Source organism: Lentinus tigrinus (assembly GCF_003813185.1).
Source record: "Lentinus tigrinus ALCF2SS1-7 unplaced genomic scaffold L226scaffold_21, whole genome shotgun sequence".
In the NCBI taxonomy this organism is placed as follows: Eukaryota; Fungi; Basidiomycota; class Agaricomycetes; order Polyporales; family Polyporaceae; genus Lentinus; species Lentinus tigrinus.
Window position 1 is genome coordinate 92,595 of NW_027137930.1, and position 16,144 is coordinate 108,738.

The 16,144-nt window shown below is 55.1% G+C and overlaps 7 protein-coding genes across 7 annotated transcripts; 2 read left to right on the plus strand and 5 right to left on the minus strand.

Moving 5' to 3' along the window:
* Nucleotides 1-634: 634 nt before the first annotated feature.
* On the plus strand, nucleotides 635-2,857 carry L226DRAFT_587223 (uncharacterized protein; the record flags this gene model as incomplete). The annotated part of the gene is made up of 8 exons (XM_067685587.1): nucleotides 635-763; nucleotides 825-1,252; nucleotides 1,393-1,567; nucleotides 1,704-1,740; nucleotides 1,945-2,324; nucleotides 2,364-2,501; nucleotides 2,549-2,647; nucleotides 2,792-2,857. The coding sequence occupies 8 exons, from the start codon at nucleotides 635-637 to the stop codon at nucleotides 2,855-2,857; spliced, it is 1,452 nt and encodes a 483-aa protein (XP_067533272.1).
* Nucleotides 2,858-3,419: 562 nt separating this feature from the next.
* L226DRAFT_587224 (uncharacterized protein) lies at nucleotides 3,420-5,392 on the minus strand (the record flags this gene model as incomplete). Its single annotated transcript, XM_067685588.1, has 8 exons — nucleotides 3,420-3,568; nucleotides 3,631-3,966; nucleotides 4,226-4,337; nucleotides 4,391-4,473; nucleotides 4,507-4,529; nucleotides 4,595-4,706; nucleotides 4,824-4,951; nucleotides 5,248-5,392. The coding sequence occupies 8 exons, from the start codon at nucleotides 5,390-5,392 to the stop codon at nucleotides 3,437-3,439; spliced, it is 1,071 nt and encodes a 356-aa protein (XP_067533273.1). The 3' UTR covers nucleotides 3,420-3,436.
* A 1,403-nt stretch (nucleotides 5,393-6,795) lies between these two features.
* L226DRAFT_572825 (uncharacterized protein) lies at nucleotides 6,796-8,810 on the minus strand (the record flags this gene model as incomplete). The annotated part of the gene is made up of 6 exons (XM_067684733.1): nucleotides 6,796-7,143; nucleotides 7,204-7,371; nucleotides 7,429-7,536; nucleotides 7,590-8,096; nucleotides 8,167-8,426; nucleotides 8,492-8,810. The coding sequence occupies 6 exons, from the start codon at nucleotides 8,808-8,810 to the stop codon at nucleotides 6,796-6,798; spliced, it is 1,710 nt and encodes a 569-aa protein (XP_067533274.1).
* Nucleotides 8,811-9,105: 295 nt separating this feature from the next.
* L226DRAFT_536888 (uncharacterized protein) lies at nucleotides 9,106-10,597 on the plus strand (the record flags this gene model as incomplete). Its single annotated transcript, XM_067681213.1, has 3 exons — nucleotides 9,106-9,134; nucleotides 9,183-10,021; nucleotides 10,075-10,597. The coding sequence occupies 3 exons, from the start codon at nucleotides 9,106-9,108 to the stop codon at nucleotides 10,593-10,595; spliced, it is 1,389 nt and encodes a 462-aa protein (XP_067533275.1).
* Nucleotides 10,598-11,252: 655 nt separating this feature from the next.
* On the minus strand, nucleotides 11,253-12,056 carry L226DRAFT_466611 (TLD-domain-containing protein; the record flags this gene model as incomplete). The annotated part of the gene is made up of 3 exons (XM_067675989.1): nucleotides 11,253-11,412; nucleotides 11,462-11,569; nucleotides 11,620-12,056. Coding segments are annotated over 3 exons (705 nt in total), but the record flags the coding sequence as incomplete, so codon positions are not given.
* A 504-nt stretch (nucleotides 12,057-12,560) lies between these two features.
* On the minus strand, nucleotides 12,561-13,073 carry L226DRAFT_427609 (uncharacterized protein; the record flags this gene model as incomplete). The annotated part of the gene is made up of 1 exon (XM_067674664.1): nucleotides 12,561-13,073. A coding segment is annotated over one exon (513 nt), but the record flags the coding sequence as incomplete, so codon positions are not given.
* A 402-nt stretch (nucleotides 13,074-13,475) lies between these two features.
* L226DRAFT_546794 (iron reductase) lies at nucleotides 13,476-15,680 on the minus strand (the record flags this gene model as incomplete). Its single annotated transcript, XM_067682447.1, has 7 exons — nucleotides 13,476-13,924; nucleotides 13,978-14,437; nucleotides 14,495-14,663; nucleotides 14,721-15,036; nucleotides 15,148-15,231; nucleotides 15,290-15,579; nucleotides 15,628-15,680. 7 exons carry the CDS (start codon nucleotides 15,678-15,680, stop codon nucleotides 13,476-13,478), a joined length of 1,821 nt encoding a protein of 606 aa, XP_067533278.1.
* Between the last annotated feature and the right edge of the window lie 464 nt (nucleotides 15,681-16,144).

Genomic DNA, 16,144 nt, shown 5'->3' on the forward strand with positions numbered 1-16,144 from the left:
ACTCGCCGACGTCTTGGCTTGGCTAGAAATCGCCAAGTATTCTAAGGCTCAGATCTCCACGCTCTTTATTGGTGGCGACTACCAGAGATCGGAAGCTTTCCCAGAAGTCTCCGTTTGAGACGTAGAGGATGTGATCGAGCCGCTGACATCTCTCGTCGCCCTGTTATTGTCATCGTTTCCACGAGCCTGCTGCAGCCCCCTCGAATTTGAGAACCGGCCACAATTGTTCGGCCACGACACAGCCTCCCCTACATCTCCCCTTCCGTCAGTAATCGTACTGCACGGGAATCCCACGGTTCGAATGAGAGCTATGACGCATATTCATATATGGACTACGTCTTCGCAGTCCCCATCGCAATACAATCACTCGGCAGTCCGGTTGCAAATGCGGCCCTCACAATCTGGCCCAAGGTATCTCATATGCGACCGGCAACTGCTTAATCCGACGCATTGGGCTCGGACTTCGCACATTCCGCCATGCTCACCCGCCCAGCTTGCGGAACCTACAGGTATGCATAAATACAGAGGCTGCTGACCGTCCAGTCCCATAGCACACACTCTCACTTCCCCACTTGCAACCATCATCATATCTCATATATCCTCCTGTTCAACTCCGACCACCCTCTATACACTGATGGGCTTGCTGGCATTCCGACCATGGACGCATGCCCCCAGTCGCACAGGCTTCCTGGACCTACCGATCGAGCTTCAGATCATGATTCTATGCCTTCTCGACCCTGCTTCCCTAGTCGCTTGTAGACTCGTGAGCGCGCCCTATGACCGTATCCTGCGACTGCTGAAACTGATCCTTGGATACCGCGCAGACATCTCGCTGGCTTTCGAAGGTCTTCGAAAGCATGGCTGTGCAGTATGCGTATAGGCTAGGCGTCTCCGCAATGACGGACAGCTCCCCTGAAGGTGTCTCTCTCCAAGATCGTTACTCCGCCATCCTGCAGTTCCAGCACACGTGGGCGGGGAGCGCATTCTCTCCTCGCATACAGGACCCTCAGGAAGGATTGCGCTATCTAGCACAATCCAACGGTGTCTTTGTGTACGCTGTCGAGAATTCCCACACCCTCGCTCTCAAGCTGCATCGTCCAGGGAATGCGCGCACCGGCCTCCCTGAGCTTACGTTCATGTGTATGGCCTGGAAGTCACTTCTGGAACCTACGGACCTTTCCGGCGCTCGCTATACTGTGGATCTCTCCCAGGACTTGCTCGTAATCACGCTACCAGGCGATGCCAGGAATGAGTGCGTTATTTCCCTCCCTCGCGCTGACATCTTATCCAACTGAGCACCATCATTAGACACCGCCATCACTTCATCTCAATATCTAGCGATTGCTACCCTCATCCTCTCGCTGCCTCATCTCTGCTTCGAACAGTATGTAGCACCCAGCGGGTCGGTACCGACACATACCCCAAGGATGCAGACCGTCTCGAGTTCCACTCTGATCTGGTGGCTTGGGGAAATTATCAAGCAACATGGCACGGCGATGACGACCATTATTGGCAAATTTCGATGGAAGTGCAGGTGATGAATTGGAAGACGGGCGTGGTTGTATGGGTTAGTCATCCTGCCACCGCTGCTCTCTTCTATCAAATTCGGATCCGGACTTATGCCGTTTGCACAGCGTTATCAAACGCGCCAGGCGTGTTCCTATCATCTTATCGACCGACGTCATATCCTAGTCACAAAACAGGATGGCATTGACGTGTTCAGCTTTGACCCCGATCGTGGTGCGCCAAAGCCCCCGTCCTACACGAAGCCTCAAGCGCATCTCCTGCGCCTGTGCTTGCCGAGACTAGGACTTGGAGTACAGCAGCCAGAGCGTTTCAACAGCTTTCTCCACATCCCGCGCACTCATAGAGACGACCGCCCGTTGTTCCGCCCAGATCCGTCCCATTCGTTGCTCGCTGTACGCATGGACGACATTCTTTCAGCCACAGACAAGGGGAGACAGGTGATCAGGCAGAGCATGGTCTTCCTGGTCTCCCTGGCGACCATTCGTAGCTACCTCGCACGGAGGGAGACTGGATGGTGGCGGCGCTCCCGAGCCATCGTGCCCTGGGACAATTGGGGCCCCACCGGCGCGCGGGTCGTCACCGCGGAGAACACGACCGCGCACAAGTTGTCCCTCGCAGTGCACGGGTCACGATGTGTGCTCTCGATCCCCACTCCGGTGGTCTTTTCGCCCATTGAAAAAATGGTCGTCATCGATGCGCACCCATATGCACAGCAATGTGGCAGCGGTGTGACCCGGCAGACGTTGCAACCAGAGGACCGTACCGTCCCGCCGGCACCAGTGGTCGACAGCTCGGATGTGCGTTCCTCGGAAATCTTTCTCCCCTACCAACGACAGGTGAAGGGTTTCATGAAAAAGAAGACGATAGTTTTGGAGGGGAGGTTTCCATGTCGCATGGAAACTTATTTGTCCCCGCGAAAAGCCGAGTATAGGGGGAACCATACAGTGTTGACGGGCGAGGAGGTTGTCGTCGTTGTGAGTCCTCTATCGCGTTGTCTCACGATTTCAGCGCTGATACATAGATTCCAGCGCACTCGGGAAGCGTAGCTCCGAAAGACCCGCACCGGAGCACGTCGATGTATACGGCGGCGTCGCTGAATCGCTCTGAGACATTGGCCCAGGTCTGCGATCGAGGCAGTCACGCAGCCCAATAGGCGTTCGTTTCGAAGTGCTCGGGGGTGTAGATCACGAGGATGCGATCGACGAGTTCTCCTTGAACCATTGTTTCTTTGGAGTAGACAGATACTCGATGTACTGGTATATAGCGCCCGGGTCTGCAATCGAGGCAGCTGCGCAAGCCCAATGGTTTTGTTTTCTCCATCAGCTCATGAGACATGGACTCGCAGTCCCAGCCTCTAGTTACTAATGGGTGTCCTAGTCTGGGCCCGGTCACCGCAGCATGCCGCCGGGCGCACGAGTTTCCTCAACCTACGGATAGAACTTCACGCCGGGAGTCTATACCATCTCGACCTCGCTTGGGAGTTGTTCGCAGCCGGAGTATCAAGTTGATTTCGGCGGGCAACTTGAGCCGTACCGGCAACGCCTTCAACATGTCATTGTCCAGTTTGATTTTCGGACAGCGCTACTTAGCATTTTCTAGGTGGAGAATGGTCGACAATAGACATCTATAATACACGGCGAACGGTACCAGTAAACTGCGAAGCGTAAACCAAATGTATGACGGTTCGAAATCCTCCAGTCACGCAACGAAGAGGTCACGATGCCTGGGAAAGCCCAGTATCAGAAACTTATGCGCGTTTCTGAGAAGCAGTGGAGGCTTACCAGAATGCTTCGGGAGCATGATACCTGCAACACCACACCCAGCCCTCGCACCCGAAGTCTTCCGCAGTACTGAACCTCACCTTCGAGTCCGACCACGGCGGAGAGTACATCAGGAGGTCGTGTTCGATTCATCGCAGGAACGAGTTGTACCCAACGAGCTGGAGAATGTCCGGGTGGTCCTCGAGGAGCTGCTGCTTGAGATCCACGGTCCCGAGTATGTCGATGATGTGAAGGTACCGTAAGGAGGTCAACTGCCTGAACTACAAGAGCAGAGTCAGCACGATCACAGCACCAGACGCTGAATCCTCAGCGAGACACGCACAATATCGATGAAGCCCAGAGAAGACATGTCTTCGTCGTCCAGAGTGAAGTTGAGGAAGAGCGCAGACAGATGCGGAGGGAGATGGTCTCCCAAGAACGCAACAATGTCCACGTCATCCGGGAGGAAGGCGTGATGCGCATTGAACCCGAGGACCTCGAGAGGGGGGAGCTCGCGTAGAATCTCGCCTAGAAGGATCTCCGCCCCCTCCTCCATACTGATGTCGTTATCCGCAAGGTCCAGCATCCTCAGCGTCTTCTTCCCTCTCAGAAAATTCGCAAGCACAGCGGTCTGTTCCAGAGTGAGCAGCCCGGTATGTCCGAAGAGAAGGCCACGAGCCTGGGGAAGGCCTCCAGGTGCGCCTTCAGCAGCGCCATGAACCGAGAGTTCTCGCACACAAAGAGGTCGAAAGTGACATAGCGGAGAGCGGTGCAGTGATGGAGGACGAGCTCGAGGCCAACGAGTGGGGACGGGAGGCTAATCTCAAGCTCGTGAGGTCGAGGAGGGGGCGCACGGGTCACCTCCAGACAGCGTTCCCGTACAGCGCAAGCCGAGTCAAGGTTTCTCGGCTCGCCTCCACCCCGTCAGCGACAGACACTTCTGAGTCTTCAGGTAGGTCGAATATGTGGTCGGGATTATAGGGGTGGTGCAAGATCAGCGTTTGCAGTCGCTTGAACTTAACGAGGCCCATCCGTATGACATCCGAGGAGCTGTTGGGAAGTCAGTTGCGGAGAAGAGGCGATAGTTATATGAAAATACCTACGGTAGGAAAATCTCCCGCAGAATGTTGCCTGAAGACTGCGCGAGTGCGTCGAGCACGGCCGCGTTCGGAAGAGGACAGCGGTCCTAGTATCGGAACGACGTGATGTTCGTCCTCACCAGTAAAGCCTCCTTCAACGCGACTGTGCAAGTACAAGTACCAGCATGAGCGACATACTTCAACCCCATACAACAGAAACCAACTCACATAACTCAAAGATACCCTCTCCGGCATGCACCAAGTAGGCGTGGACAGAGAGCTTCTTGACGAGCCGCGCGAAGCTGGGCGTATGAGCGATGTGGTGCAGGATCTTGCAAGCCTGGATGTTAACCCGCGTTCCAGTTCTGAATGGTCGCCTTCCATAATGACGGTGTCTAGGCCTCTTCGCGACCACATAGCGGTCGCTGGCCTCAGATCGCCACAGTCCAAAACATACTATGACGTGGGAGTACAGATCTGGAAGAACTACATTCAAGTTCTCCAGAGCTCCGGAGGCAACTTTCGTCCTCCCTGAGCCCAGTTGTTGTCGCAACCCGAGCCGACCGCCATGCCTTTTCACGGTACCTGGTGATCCCAGACACGTAGAAATTCAGTAGATGCGAGATGAGGTGGAACCCAGAATTCAGCGAGAGGTCGGGAAAACCACAGTGCGGATCCAGGTGAAAGTCCCTGTCAAAAGACTTTCTCACGATTATCAGTGCGAATATGCTCAGAGCGCGCGTGTTGACGAATCATCTAGTCTTTCAACTATCAAGTAGCAACATTCGTCAAGAGGTACGTCAATCTCGGGTGGTACGGTAATGGAGACTGAATCAGCACCAGAGCATGTTCTCCACTAAGGCATCGAGCAGAGGCGGTACAGCTGTTTGCAGAAGTCGTGTCCGAGCGCCTTTTGCTCGCAACGCGCAGATGCGCGCGAAATTCTGTAAATACAATATATTCATAGTTGTCCTCGTACTCCACGCTAGTGGCCATCTGCTGTTCTGCATTCGCTCTGTGATACATCTCTGTCTGTCCTGAAGCCGAATACGCTCATGGGGGGCCCTCCACACAGCCGGGAGGTGAAAGAGCGAGCATACGCGCTCATTCTCGCGGGATTCGACACGCAAGACATCGCCTTTGTACTTGGAGTATCGGATCGAAGCATCCGGCGATGGATGGCGCATGTGAAAAGGCATGGAGATGTAGAGGCAGGGAGCAGCTTGCGTGGGTTGGGCCGGAGGCGGGTTCTGAGCACGGCAGTATTGGAGGAGGTTCGTGATCTTGTGCGTTCATCCCCGTCTGTATACCTCGACGAGATCGTTTCCTGGCTGGCGGTCTATCATGGTCAACAAATCTCTGTCGCCACAATTCACCGCAATCTCGTGTCTCTCGGGATTACATACAAGAAACTTCGGAGGACAGCAGCGCAACGCGACGAGATCACTCGCGCACAGTGGCTGGCGGACATCAGCTCTCGATTCGTCGCACAGCAGCTCGTATTTGCCGACGAGTCTAGCAAGGACAACCGCACCAGTTTCCGTCATTATGGACGTGCACCTGCGGGTGCGCGCGCCTGCGAAGTGCGGTTGTTCAATCGCGGCATCCGCTACAGCATCCTGCCTGCCCTATCTGTGGATGGATTCCTCACAGTCCGTGTGGTGCGCGGTTCTGTTGATGGTACAGAGTTCTATGACTGGGTTCTTAAAGATCTCGTGAGTTGTTCCTAAAGGTGAAATGGTGTTCGAGTGCTTGACACGTAGTCGGACTCAGTTGCCCAAGATGAACCCATACCCTGATCCCAACAGTGTCCTCATCATCGACAATTGTCGTACACACAAGAGTAGCGCTGTCCGCGAGGCAGTTGAGGCTTCCGGTGAGCAACATATGATAACATACATCCCCAGAAACTGATCTGTGCGGCAAAGGGTGCTTTCTCATCTTCCTCCCCCCATACTCGCCTGATTTCAACCCGATCGAGGAGGCGTTCAGCTGCGGTGAGTTTTCGCGAAAATCTCTGGTGTACTTAACATATAATTCCATATCTGCTCGTGCAGTGAAGTATCATCTACGCCGTCACGGTGATCCATGCGACTTAGGGGGAGTGCCGGAGGTCCAATTGATGGAGGCGTGCATGGCGGCGGTGACAGCAGAAAAGGCTCAAGGGTGGTACAGACACAGCGGTTACCACATTCTGTAGGGGGCTCATTGACGGTTGACGTTTGCATAATTGTTGAAGATTAAAAAATGCCTATCATTCCTGGACTATTACGCATGGCGGCGGGGTTTGTATAGAGGGTCAGATATTGGAGAAAATGGGCTGAAATGAAACATGTACGTGAAGGAATGCGGGTCAAAAGAGTGTCAGAGGTTGAGCGGTGTGGAGTAGTCGATTATGGAAAAGTATCTTGGAAAGTAGCATGGGGAATTCAGTCAGAACGATGCGCATGATGAGACGGTCCAGCCGATGGGGACTGAGGACTCGGATAGCCAGGGGGAGGTGGAAGCATGCCAGGGTAGTAAGCGTATGGAGAAGGAGGAGGGAAAGAAGCATACGGCGGGGGGGCACCCATCATGGGAGGGTAGTACATAGCAGGACTGTACGCCAGGTGCAATGCCCACTGCTGCTGGTAGCCGTATGGCCCACCGGGTGCCACGACCGGGCTGTTGAAACCACTGTCCGGTGCACGGTGTCCACGACGGGGTTTGATCGCCTTGTCAGCTTGGAAGAAGATGTTGTTCTTGGGTGGATGAGCGATGTCAACACCGGGCTCATGCTGAGAGATTGAAGTCAGCATGCAAGGACGAACCACTGCTCCACAACCAAGGTGACATACTTGGTGGAGGGCATGAGCCCATACGGTCAGGCGATTGTTGTCAAGCTCAAAGTGCAATCCCGCAGGATCGTGGTAGCATCGGATACCCGGATGCTCGAGGCATCGACCAACGGGATGTTCCAGTTTAAGGGCATCGATACCTGCAGCGAGTTGCTGGTCAAGGCCCATCTGCGAGACAAGCCTGTCAAGGGATGTAGTGGGTGGGATGAAAGTGCAGTTGCGTACCTTCTTCGGTGGCACGGACTTGCTTTTCTTTGCCTTGGGAGGAGCCTCATCCTCGCTATCGTCACAATCAGATCGCACCGTTGATTGTGCCTGTGCCCATGGAAGGGACTGGAGCGCAATCAATAATCAAGGGCGGAGGTGTCAACAAGATTGAGACTTACTGATGATGTTTTTCGCTTCCCTGGCAGCTTCGGCGGAGCAATACGAAGCCGAATACGAGAATACTGATGTTTTTTGATGCCCGTCTCTACAAGCTCATCGTAGCCACTAGCATTCATCATGGGCAGCCATAGGTCGGTGTCAGCAGAAGCACACTTCGTCCCAGGCTCAAGCATGCCACGCCAGCTGAGCGAATGCAGCAGGAGGTTCTCCTTATTCACCTCAAGCACGTCTGCGAGATCGGCAACTAGGACAGACCACGTTGTCTTGTGCGTGATCGTGAGCGGGCCCAACCGTAGCGGTTCCTGCAACACAATCTTCTTCTTGCACCGCTCAGTTTTCTGTTCGACTTTGGGGGGCTGTTCGACTTCGACATATGCCGAAACGCTCCACTTCGTGACAAGCTGAGGGACATCCTGGACCTTTGCGGGACGTCCGGGACCGGTGCGCTTCTTCGACAGTCCCACAGAGGCTGTAGCCACACTCGTTGACGGCTGATCGTGATCGCCCTTCCAAAGATGTTGTCAGATTGGAGACCGAGCTCCGAGTCGTGACCATTAAGTGTCTTCGAGGACGCACCTTTGAGTTGTGACCCATCTTCGACTTTGCAACCTTTTTACCGTGCTGCGACACTTTCTCCTGAGGCGTAGACTTGCCTGGGTGAGCAGGAGACGATGTCCTTGTTGAATTCTTGCCCTTCTTGACTTTGGCGGTCGCAGCAGGGAGTTTCTTCGTAGGAGAGGACTTTGCTTGCTTCGGCTTGCTGAATGTGCCAGGTGGGGGAACAATGATCTTGAGGAGCTCCTTCCCTGCGGGGAGGGTGTCGCCACTGTCATAATCTAGTATAGAAGTCAGGACAAATGAGCATTTAGATGTAGCCCTGACTCGGGCTCAGAGGACGCACCGAGATCATCCATTTCCCTGCCTGTGTCTCCTACTTCCGATTCCCCATCATCGTCATCTGATCCCACCTGCGAACTCGAAGCAGCCTCTAGCCTTGAACTCGCAACTTGTGTAGCACTGGACAAGTCATCGGTATTGCCAGGGAGTGGGTCCACTGATTGAATTGAACAGGTGTCGAAGTCGTCAGAGTGAGCATGCTCAGAGGGTTCCTGCGAGATGCCGGCATCGTTGTCCTCAGAAGCATCAGCATCGGCGTGATTTTGCAGACTTGGCGAAGACGCCTCCCGGTTGAAGTCGTCCTCGGAGTCGCTCAGACTCATGACGCTGTGCGAACAATTGCTGTCCGCAGCATCCTCGTCCTTTTTGACCTTGGACGAGCGTGTCCGAGCGACCATTCCAGTGTTGCGGGCGAAGCTGAGTGCGGGAAGAAGGAAAGGACGGTAGGCACAACGGCCGTGACCGTCCGCACTCCGGAGATCTTGCAGTGGCACACTTCGGGACTTGCAGCGCTGTGCGACCTCTTCTAGACTTAAATTCTCTCTGGCAATCATTCTACAGTACTGGAGAGACGTCTACTGTACATTTTACGACGCAGGCAGCCCAACAACAACCGACATGAATTTTCTGAATTTCTCGAGTCAAAAGTGCGTGCGCGTCAGTCGGAGTTGGGCGGACACGACTTCTGCAAACAGCTGTATAGTCGGAGAACTGCCCGGAGAGCTGACAGACTACATCTTCGACTTCATCCATAACGATATCGACTCTCTGAAGAACTGCGCGCTGGTCTCACGCGCTTGGACCCCATATTCTCGGAGTCGCCTCTACAGGACATTCGCTTGCAATGCGAACATACCTGGAAAGACCATAGAAGAGGCTCTAGTATGGGCATCATCTGACGGGGCGCGGGTCTTGCAGTATGTTACAGCGCTCGTCGTCCGGTCTTCCACGGCAACATGGTTACCTCTGCCTACCTTTCGTATTGTCGACCTCGAATCCCTCATGATCCACATGCCGAACGTTCGGAGAGTCATGATTCGTAACTTAACCATCCACTCTGTCAATGCACCGCCTTCGTCGATTCATACTGCTCCCTATATCCGCCCTCTCGACCGACTGTCCATTATGTCTTGCAGAACAAACGACTACACATTCCGTCCCATAGGGCACCTTCTTTGCCTTTTCCCAACAATCGACCAGCTGCACTTCACGAATACGATCTGCTCGTGGGATGCATCCCAAGAGTCGACAGGCCCATGGTTCACATTCCTTCTATCTAATCTTCGCGTCAACGAGCTTGAAATCCATCAAGAGGATGAGCGCGCTGGTCACCCGGGATACATGGCGCTATGCCATATCCTGCAACGCGCTGAGCCGCCTTGGTCGCTGCGAAGGCTGGGACTCTCCCTGCCCCGTATCCCACAGACCTCGCCTCTCTCCAGTCTTCTCAGTAATTGCACAGAGAGTCTCGTTGACTTGCGGATCGACGTCGTCCCAACCATGCTCCTCCCCGTAGTGGAGAAAACGCCAATTCGTGCGTACACTAGTTATGATGATACCGGAGACTGCTGACGCCTTTTCTTATAGCTGCCCCTACGCAGTGGCGGACCCGGCTCTTGAAGGACTGCACCCAGCTCGAAATTCTCCGTCTGAACTTCCTTACGATGTCAGACGTTTCCGACCGCCTCGGCATCGCGACGGCTCTCCGCGCTGCTTACAACGATGTGCTAGATGCCAATGTCGAGCTCGTGCTCTCTGCGCCGCCGCAGCTCCGGAGCATCATCATCACCTGTTCCCACTTTGGAGAATTGGATGAAGAAACTGTCAAATTGATCGAGCAACTACCTGCATGGCGCCGTCTCGACGATGCACTCCTGCGCCTTCGACATCTCAAGAGCGTTGTCTGCGTCACCTCAAAAGATGGCGATCTGGACGCAGAGACGCAAATCAATCTCCTTCTCCTCCAGAACCTTCCTGAAACACCCGCCTCGTCACCTCAACTCATCGCACCCTCCGTATCAAGCAAGGACGAATACGCTAGGATCTTAGCGACCGGGCTTCCAAGCGCCTCTTCTGCAGGTCTCGTGCAGATCATCACGATTAGCTGAAGGTACGCTAATTATTTTCAGGCTCTTCACGGGTTACACTGAGAGGCGTCCCATACAGCGCAATCAACAATAGGTGGATAAATACGAAGCTCTGATGTAGTGAGGTGTAACTGAATGGAGGCCTAGTTGTAGGAAACGCATGTGGATCATGAGGAGAGGAAATCGTAAGGCTGTCGACAACTTGACTGGCTCTTCGGACGTGACGCCTGGCGGGACGAGAGAGTTATTCTCGAACGGATCTTGCAGTCCTTAAATATGTGACTGTAAGGGTTCTCCCGCATAGCCTCGGAAACAGTCCCTGTCGTACACAGGCTGGACGATACAATACCTAACACGCACCAGCACGCACCCTAGGTGAAGCGGGAGCCACCTACTTCATACGAGTCGAGTACGATGTAGTCGAGAACGAGAACAGAGGCGTGTTAAAGCAGCGCAAGGCCAGGAGTCAGAGTGCAAGATTTTCACGGCGAGCACCGCGACGTCACTCGAATGGTTCTGTGAAGACTTCCCCATGATAGGCATGATACAGAACTTGAGTGGATAAATATGCAAAGATGCGTTGTTACACACCGGGGACAACAGGTATTCGATACAGTTCCAGTCCATGGATCAATCGGTGTTATGGGTCAAAGCGGCGTCGTATCCGCGCAATGCTCCTCAGCCTATGCCCCACACTTCGACCCCGACGCACTCAAATGTGACGGTCTCGCCCTTCCGTGGACCGGCAGAGCACAGCGGCTCGTTGTCGAAGGTTGGACACCGCGCGGACGAGCCATCCATCAGCGTGTCGTCGAGCCACAGCCCGTAGTGGCCGTCCCTGTGATCTGATCAGTACCAAGCGCGCAGAGATGAGCATATGTTCTTACCCGCCACCGAAAGAGATGTAGTCTGGCTCGCAGAGCGCGACGTAGTCGTTCTTGCCTGTCCACTTGAACACGCGCACGCGGTCCGGTCCAACTTTCTGCCACAAGAATCTGAAAGTGTGTCAGGATGCGGTACTAGCGCACGAGAGGTAGATACGCACGATTCCCCACTCCCATAGTAGGCACCCTTCGACGGATGAATCCCCTCGCCCATCCACGCCCCGAAGAGCGTGTCGCCCGAGTCTCGGACGACGAGCAGCTGGCTGCCTTTGAAGTCCTGACACCGCGCGTATAGCGTGTTCAGCGAGATCCCGTGCTGGTCTAGGCTGTAAAGCAGCGTCCACGACTTCGGGAGACGCGCTAGCGCCGGAAGGAACGGGCGCAGCTGGTCCGCGAGGTCGACGCTGAGCACGGGCGCAGTCACCTCCTTCCGGCCGATCAACCGGACGCTGCGCCGCTCGACCTGCGTCTTGTCGAACTCGAAACCTTTGTCCCACTTCCGGTCACCTGTGAACCCTGGAGCGCCCGACGGTGGGATGAACGTATGCGAGGCGAACGGCGTGCCATGGGTGATCGAGGGCTCAAGAGGCGCTCCTTCTGAGAAAGTCGCGGCGCGCGAGTGAGGAGCAGACCGTGAGAGGGCTGAGATGCGCGGGGATGACGATGAGGGGCCATCGTCCGGGTGAGAAGCGAATATTGAGGCGGCATCTGTAGGCGGTGTAGACGGGCCTGTGCGCGGTGCGCGGATTGTAGAGGTGAGCAGGTTGTTCACCCAGCGGGATGGGAAGGACGGCGGAGTGAAGTACGATGACTGCGTCCGTTGGATTTCCGGCGTGGATAATCGTGTGGGAGAGGACGGGGGAAGGGAAGGTGAGCGCAGAAGCTGCGACGTGGAGGCGTGTAGTGGGCTGGTGTGCGCACGCTGGCGAGACTCCCTCTCACAATCATAAACATCGGAGAGAGGATCGAGGTCGGTGAGTAGGTCTTGCAGTACGTTGTCAGACTGCACGGAATGCGGCGTGGATGATCCGGAATGATCAACAGGGTCATGGGAGGGGGAAGTTTCGAACGGCCTCTGCGCCTGGGATTCAGACGGAGAGTCGAGGTCAATGAGAGAGTCGCCGCCGTATGATATCGACGGCACTGTCTCTGTCGCGTTTTGCGAGGACCGGGGTGTAGACCTTCCAGAGGTATGTAGAGTGTTCGTACCTTGCAACCAATACATCGGATCGTCCTCGTGCTGCAGGAGCTCACCCAGGACCTCTCTCCGTTTCCTCTCCGACGCTGCCCTTGCATCCTCCGTGAACTTGTCGAAGAACTCGTAGTTCTGCAACGGTGTGAACGGCGCAGGTTCAGGCGCGTTGGCGAGATGGAGGGGATCCTCAGTCGCTGGCACAGAGACAAATGCTCCGAACTCTGAGTCATTCGACTCCGTACGAACATGTCTGCTTGTGCGAGAGTATGTCGGCTCTGGAGTGCGCGAAGGAGATGCGCGTGGTGTCGGTGGGGAAAATAAGGTCGCGAAGATGTCCTCCTTTTCGTCCCCCTTCGTCGCTTCTGGCAGGGGAATCAACGGCGCGATGGGTATAGGCGACTGAGCTGTCGAGCCGTCCATTCTGGTCGTCAAAAAGAGGTTATGTTACAGTCGTCAAGGCATCCGGGTCGTGGAGGTCAGTGACAGAGATGCATGCGGTAAGTCAGGAGTTAGGCCAAGGGTAAGTAAGTTGTAAGTTAGTGATACTGTAATAATAACATTATTCAGATGGTCAATAAGAAAGACATTATCAAAGTCAGTAAACGTTACATTGCTCAAGTATATCGGATACTTGCGTCGGTAAACAGCCACTAATGTGGTACATACATCACCTCGCACTCTCCTCAGCCTGGCGGTAGTATGTGCGTATGCCACTCGTAAGTCGTTACAGTGTTCAAACATGCAGCGTCCGTGATTCATCTATAAAAATACAGCAAGTCATCCAAGTTGTCATCAAGACATCCAATACCAGCCGCCGCAGACCTAGATAGCAAACAGCTCCGTGTGCAGCGCAATACCACCAAGCTCGACCCCTTGCGTCAGGCTCACCCGCGCGACCGCGTTGTGCGCCTCCCGCGTCAGCGACTCTGGGCCCGCAGCGCACACCGCCACGCCACCCCCGAGCCCGACCCAGTTCAGCCTGGACGACGCGGAGAAGCCAGGCGCATTCTCGTCGGACTGCATCTCGAGCGACTTCGTATCAACGTCCAAGTCCCTCTTGCCCAGCGTAGGTGCAGGAGGGGTGACGAGATCGCGCAGGATGCCAGTCACAGAAGGACGCGTTGTTGCGACAACGTCCATGTTCGGGATTGGTGGGACCTCTTCGGGGTTGCAGAGGCAGGTCACGTAGACGCTGATGTGGAGGTCGAGCGAGGTGCCCGCGACGGCGTTGGCGATCTCCATGAGCATCGGCGCGAACCAGTGGATGGCGCCTGAAGGAAAAGTGTCAGCATCCGGGGAAACTACGAGCTAGTGATCAGCTTACCGTACGAGCGGACACACCATGCAAACTCGATACGACGCGTCTTCTCTCCGTGTGCGCGACCGAGCTTGACACAACGCGCCACAATGTCGTCGAGAAGGCCGAGCGTGAAGGTGACACCGGATCCTCCGGCAATCAGCAGCGCGCTCTCGTACTCCCCGACGTCAATACGAGATCCGCCATAGGGACCGTCGATCATGACGTGGACGGGAACACCAGGCTGCTCGTCCTTCTCTACGCGCAGACGCTCCTGCTCCTTGGATGCGTATGTATTGATCGCGCGTGTCCAGTCACCGACGACGCGAGCAGCGAGAGTAATGGTGTTGCCCGGGACGCAGGAAGATGCAGCAGGGGCATTCACAATTGTGAGGGGGTGCGACTCGAAGATACGTCCAGAGAAGAACACGCGGAGGCGGACGTGCTGGCCTGCAACCCAGCCGTCTGCGCAGTCATGGACATGAATCTGTAGCGTGTGAGCTACACATCGTATCAAAGACGGAGACGAGGAGATTAGACGTACCAAGATCATATTGCTATCGACCGGGACTAATGTTGCGTCCTTGATACGGTAGCGGAACATACGTAAGAGCATGTCAAAACCGTAGAAGGCCAGCGGAGGGAATATCCAAGGCGAAGCGTATATCGTGTGATAGCAGACAGCAATGCAGAACGCGACGAACCCGAGCACACTAAAAACGCGTGTATCAGCATCGTGCTTGCGAACATACAAGCAAAGTAAAACCTACTGGACGACGAAGAACCACTGATAGAAGAATCGGCGAATCGGCCTAAACGAGGTGAGGACGAGAACACAGAGGACCCCAAACGCGGCGACACCCGAGGTCTCCTTCTGCTGCCCAAGGATGGGAAGACCGTAGACTACGTGGTTGTTGATCCACAGGGCACCGTGGACAGTAGCTCCGATGAACATGCCGCGTCCCGCCCATCGGTGGATGTAGTTTAGCTTCTCGTAACCGTTGCCGGGACCAAGGAGAAGGGACAATATCGAGTTCTTGGTGGCGAAGAGGAAGACGACGGGAAATTGGGCCAGCGCGAGGAATCCTGCAATACAGTGTGAGTTCACATATAACAGGGGCTGTGACGGCGAAACGGAAGCGTATGATCGACCTCAAGCAGGTGCCGCAGAGTGTTTTCCAGTGAGACTGTACTCACCAGCTCTGTTAGGATTGTCCAGAAGGGGTGCATGCATCGTAATGCATGCGATGAGGAGCGTGAGGTACGCTGCGATGACAATCACTGTAGGCCGGTGAGTAAGTCCGCGGCGATCGGAGAGGGACTTGGTCGAAGGACGTACTCTGGCCCAAGTCGAGCTCTACGCCAGGCAGCGTCCACAACGTCGACGACCAAAGCGTCTCTACAATCCCAAGTACCCTGCGTTTCGACCTCGGTGGCTTGATGTCGACGCCGTTCGTCGGGGTGTACCTGCTACCGCTATCACTGACGCCGGTGAACAACCCGCGGAAGAGTCGCCCGTTCTTGAGGGCACGCGCGACGTGAGGGACCGAGGCGAGGACTGCAATGCCAACACCTGCTGCCCAGACGATCGAGAACTTCCGCTGCCATTTGGGATCCTCGACATAAGAGCTGGAGATGCTTAAGCAGGGGCAGCCAGTAGGTCACCGACACACTCACTTGTATTGCTGCAGCGCGGTCGGGATGACCGGGGGAGCACCAAAGTCCGACATTGTCGTCGAATGTGAGTTGCTCTAGGTCGCGGGGAAGGATGTTGAGCAGGGTCAGAGACGGCTTTGGAACAAGTCTCTAGGCGGTGGTGAACAAGGCTGGGGCTCGAAGAGTACTATCAGAGAGGTTTTTTTCACCATATTTGCCTCAGACAAACATTGAGAAAAAATAATCTTACAGGGGTGGAAAGCCAAGCGCCGACCGCGAGGGTACGATGAGCGTTCCCAACTGTACTCCAGCGTTGGTCCCTTGCATGACCAGCTTGGCACGCTTCAGTTTGGGGAAATCCGAATGAAGTTGACACCTTGGAGGATGACTCTGTCTCTGGCTCTGGACTCTAGACCGTCTGGAGGGTCATAAAACCCGACCATGCAGACTCGAAGGGTTTCGTACGGCCACACTCGACGGACACCCCGATCCCGCTTTGCTCTGCCTGCCCATCTTTCTCGCCCTCGCAACCCTTAAC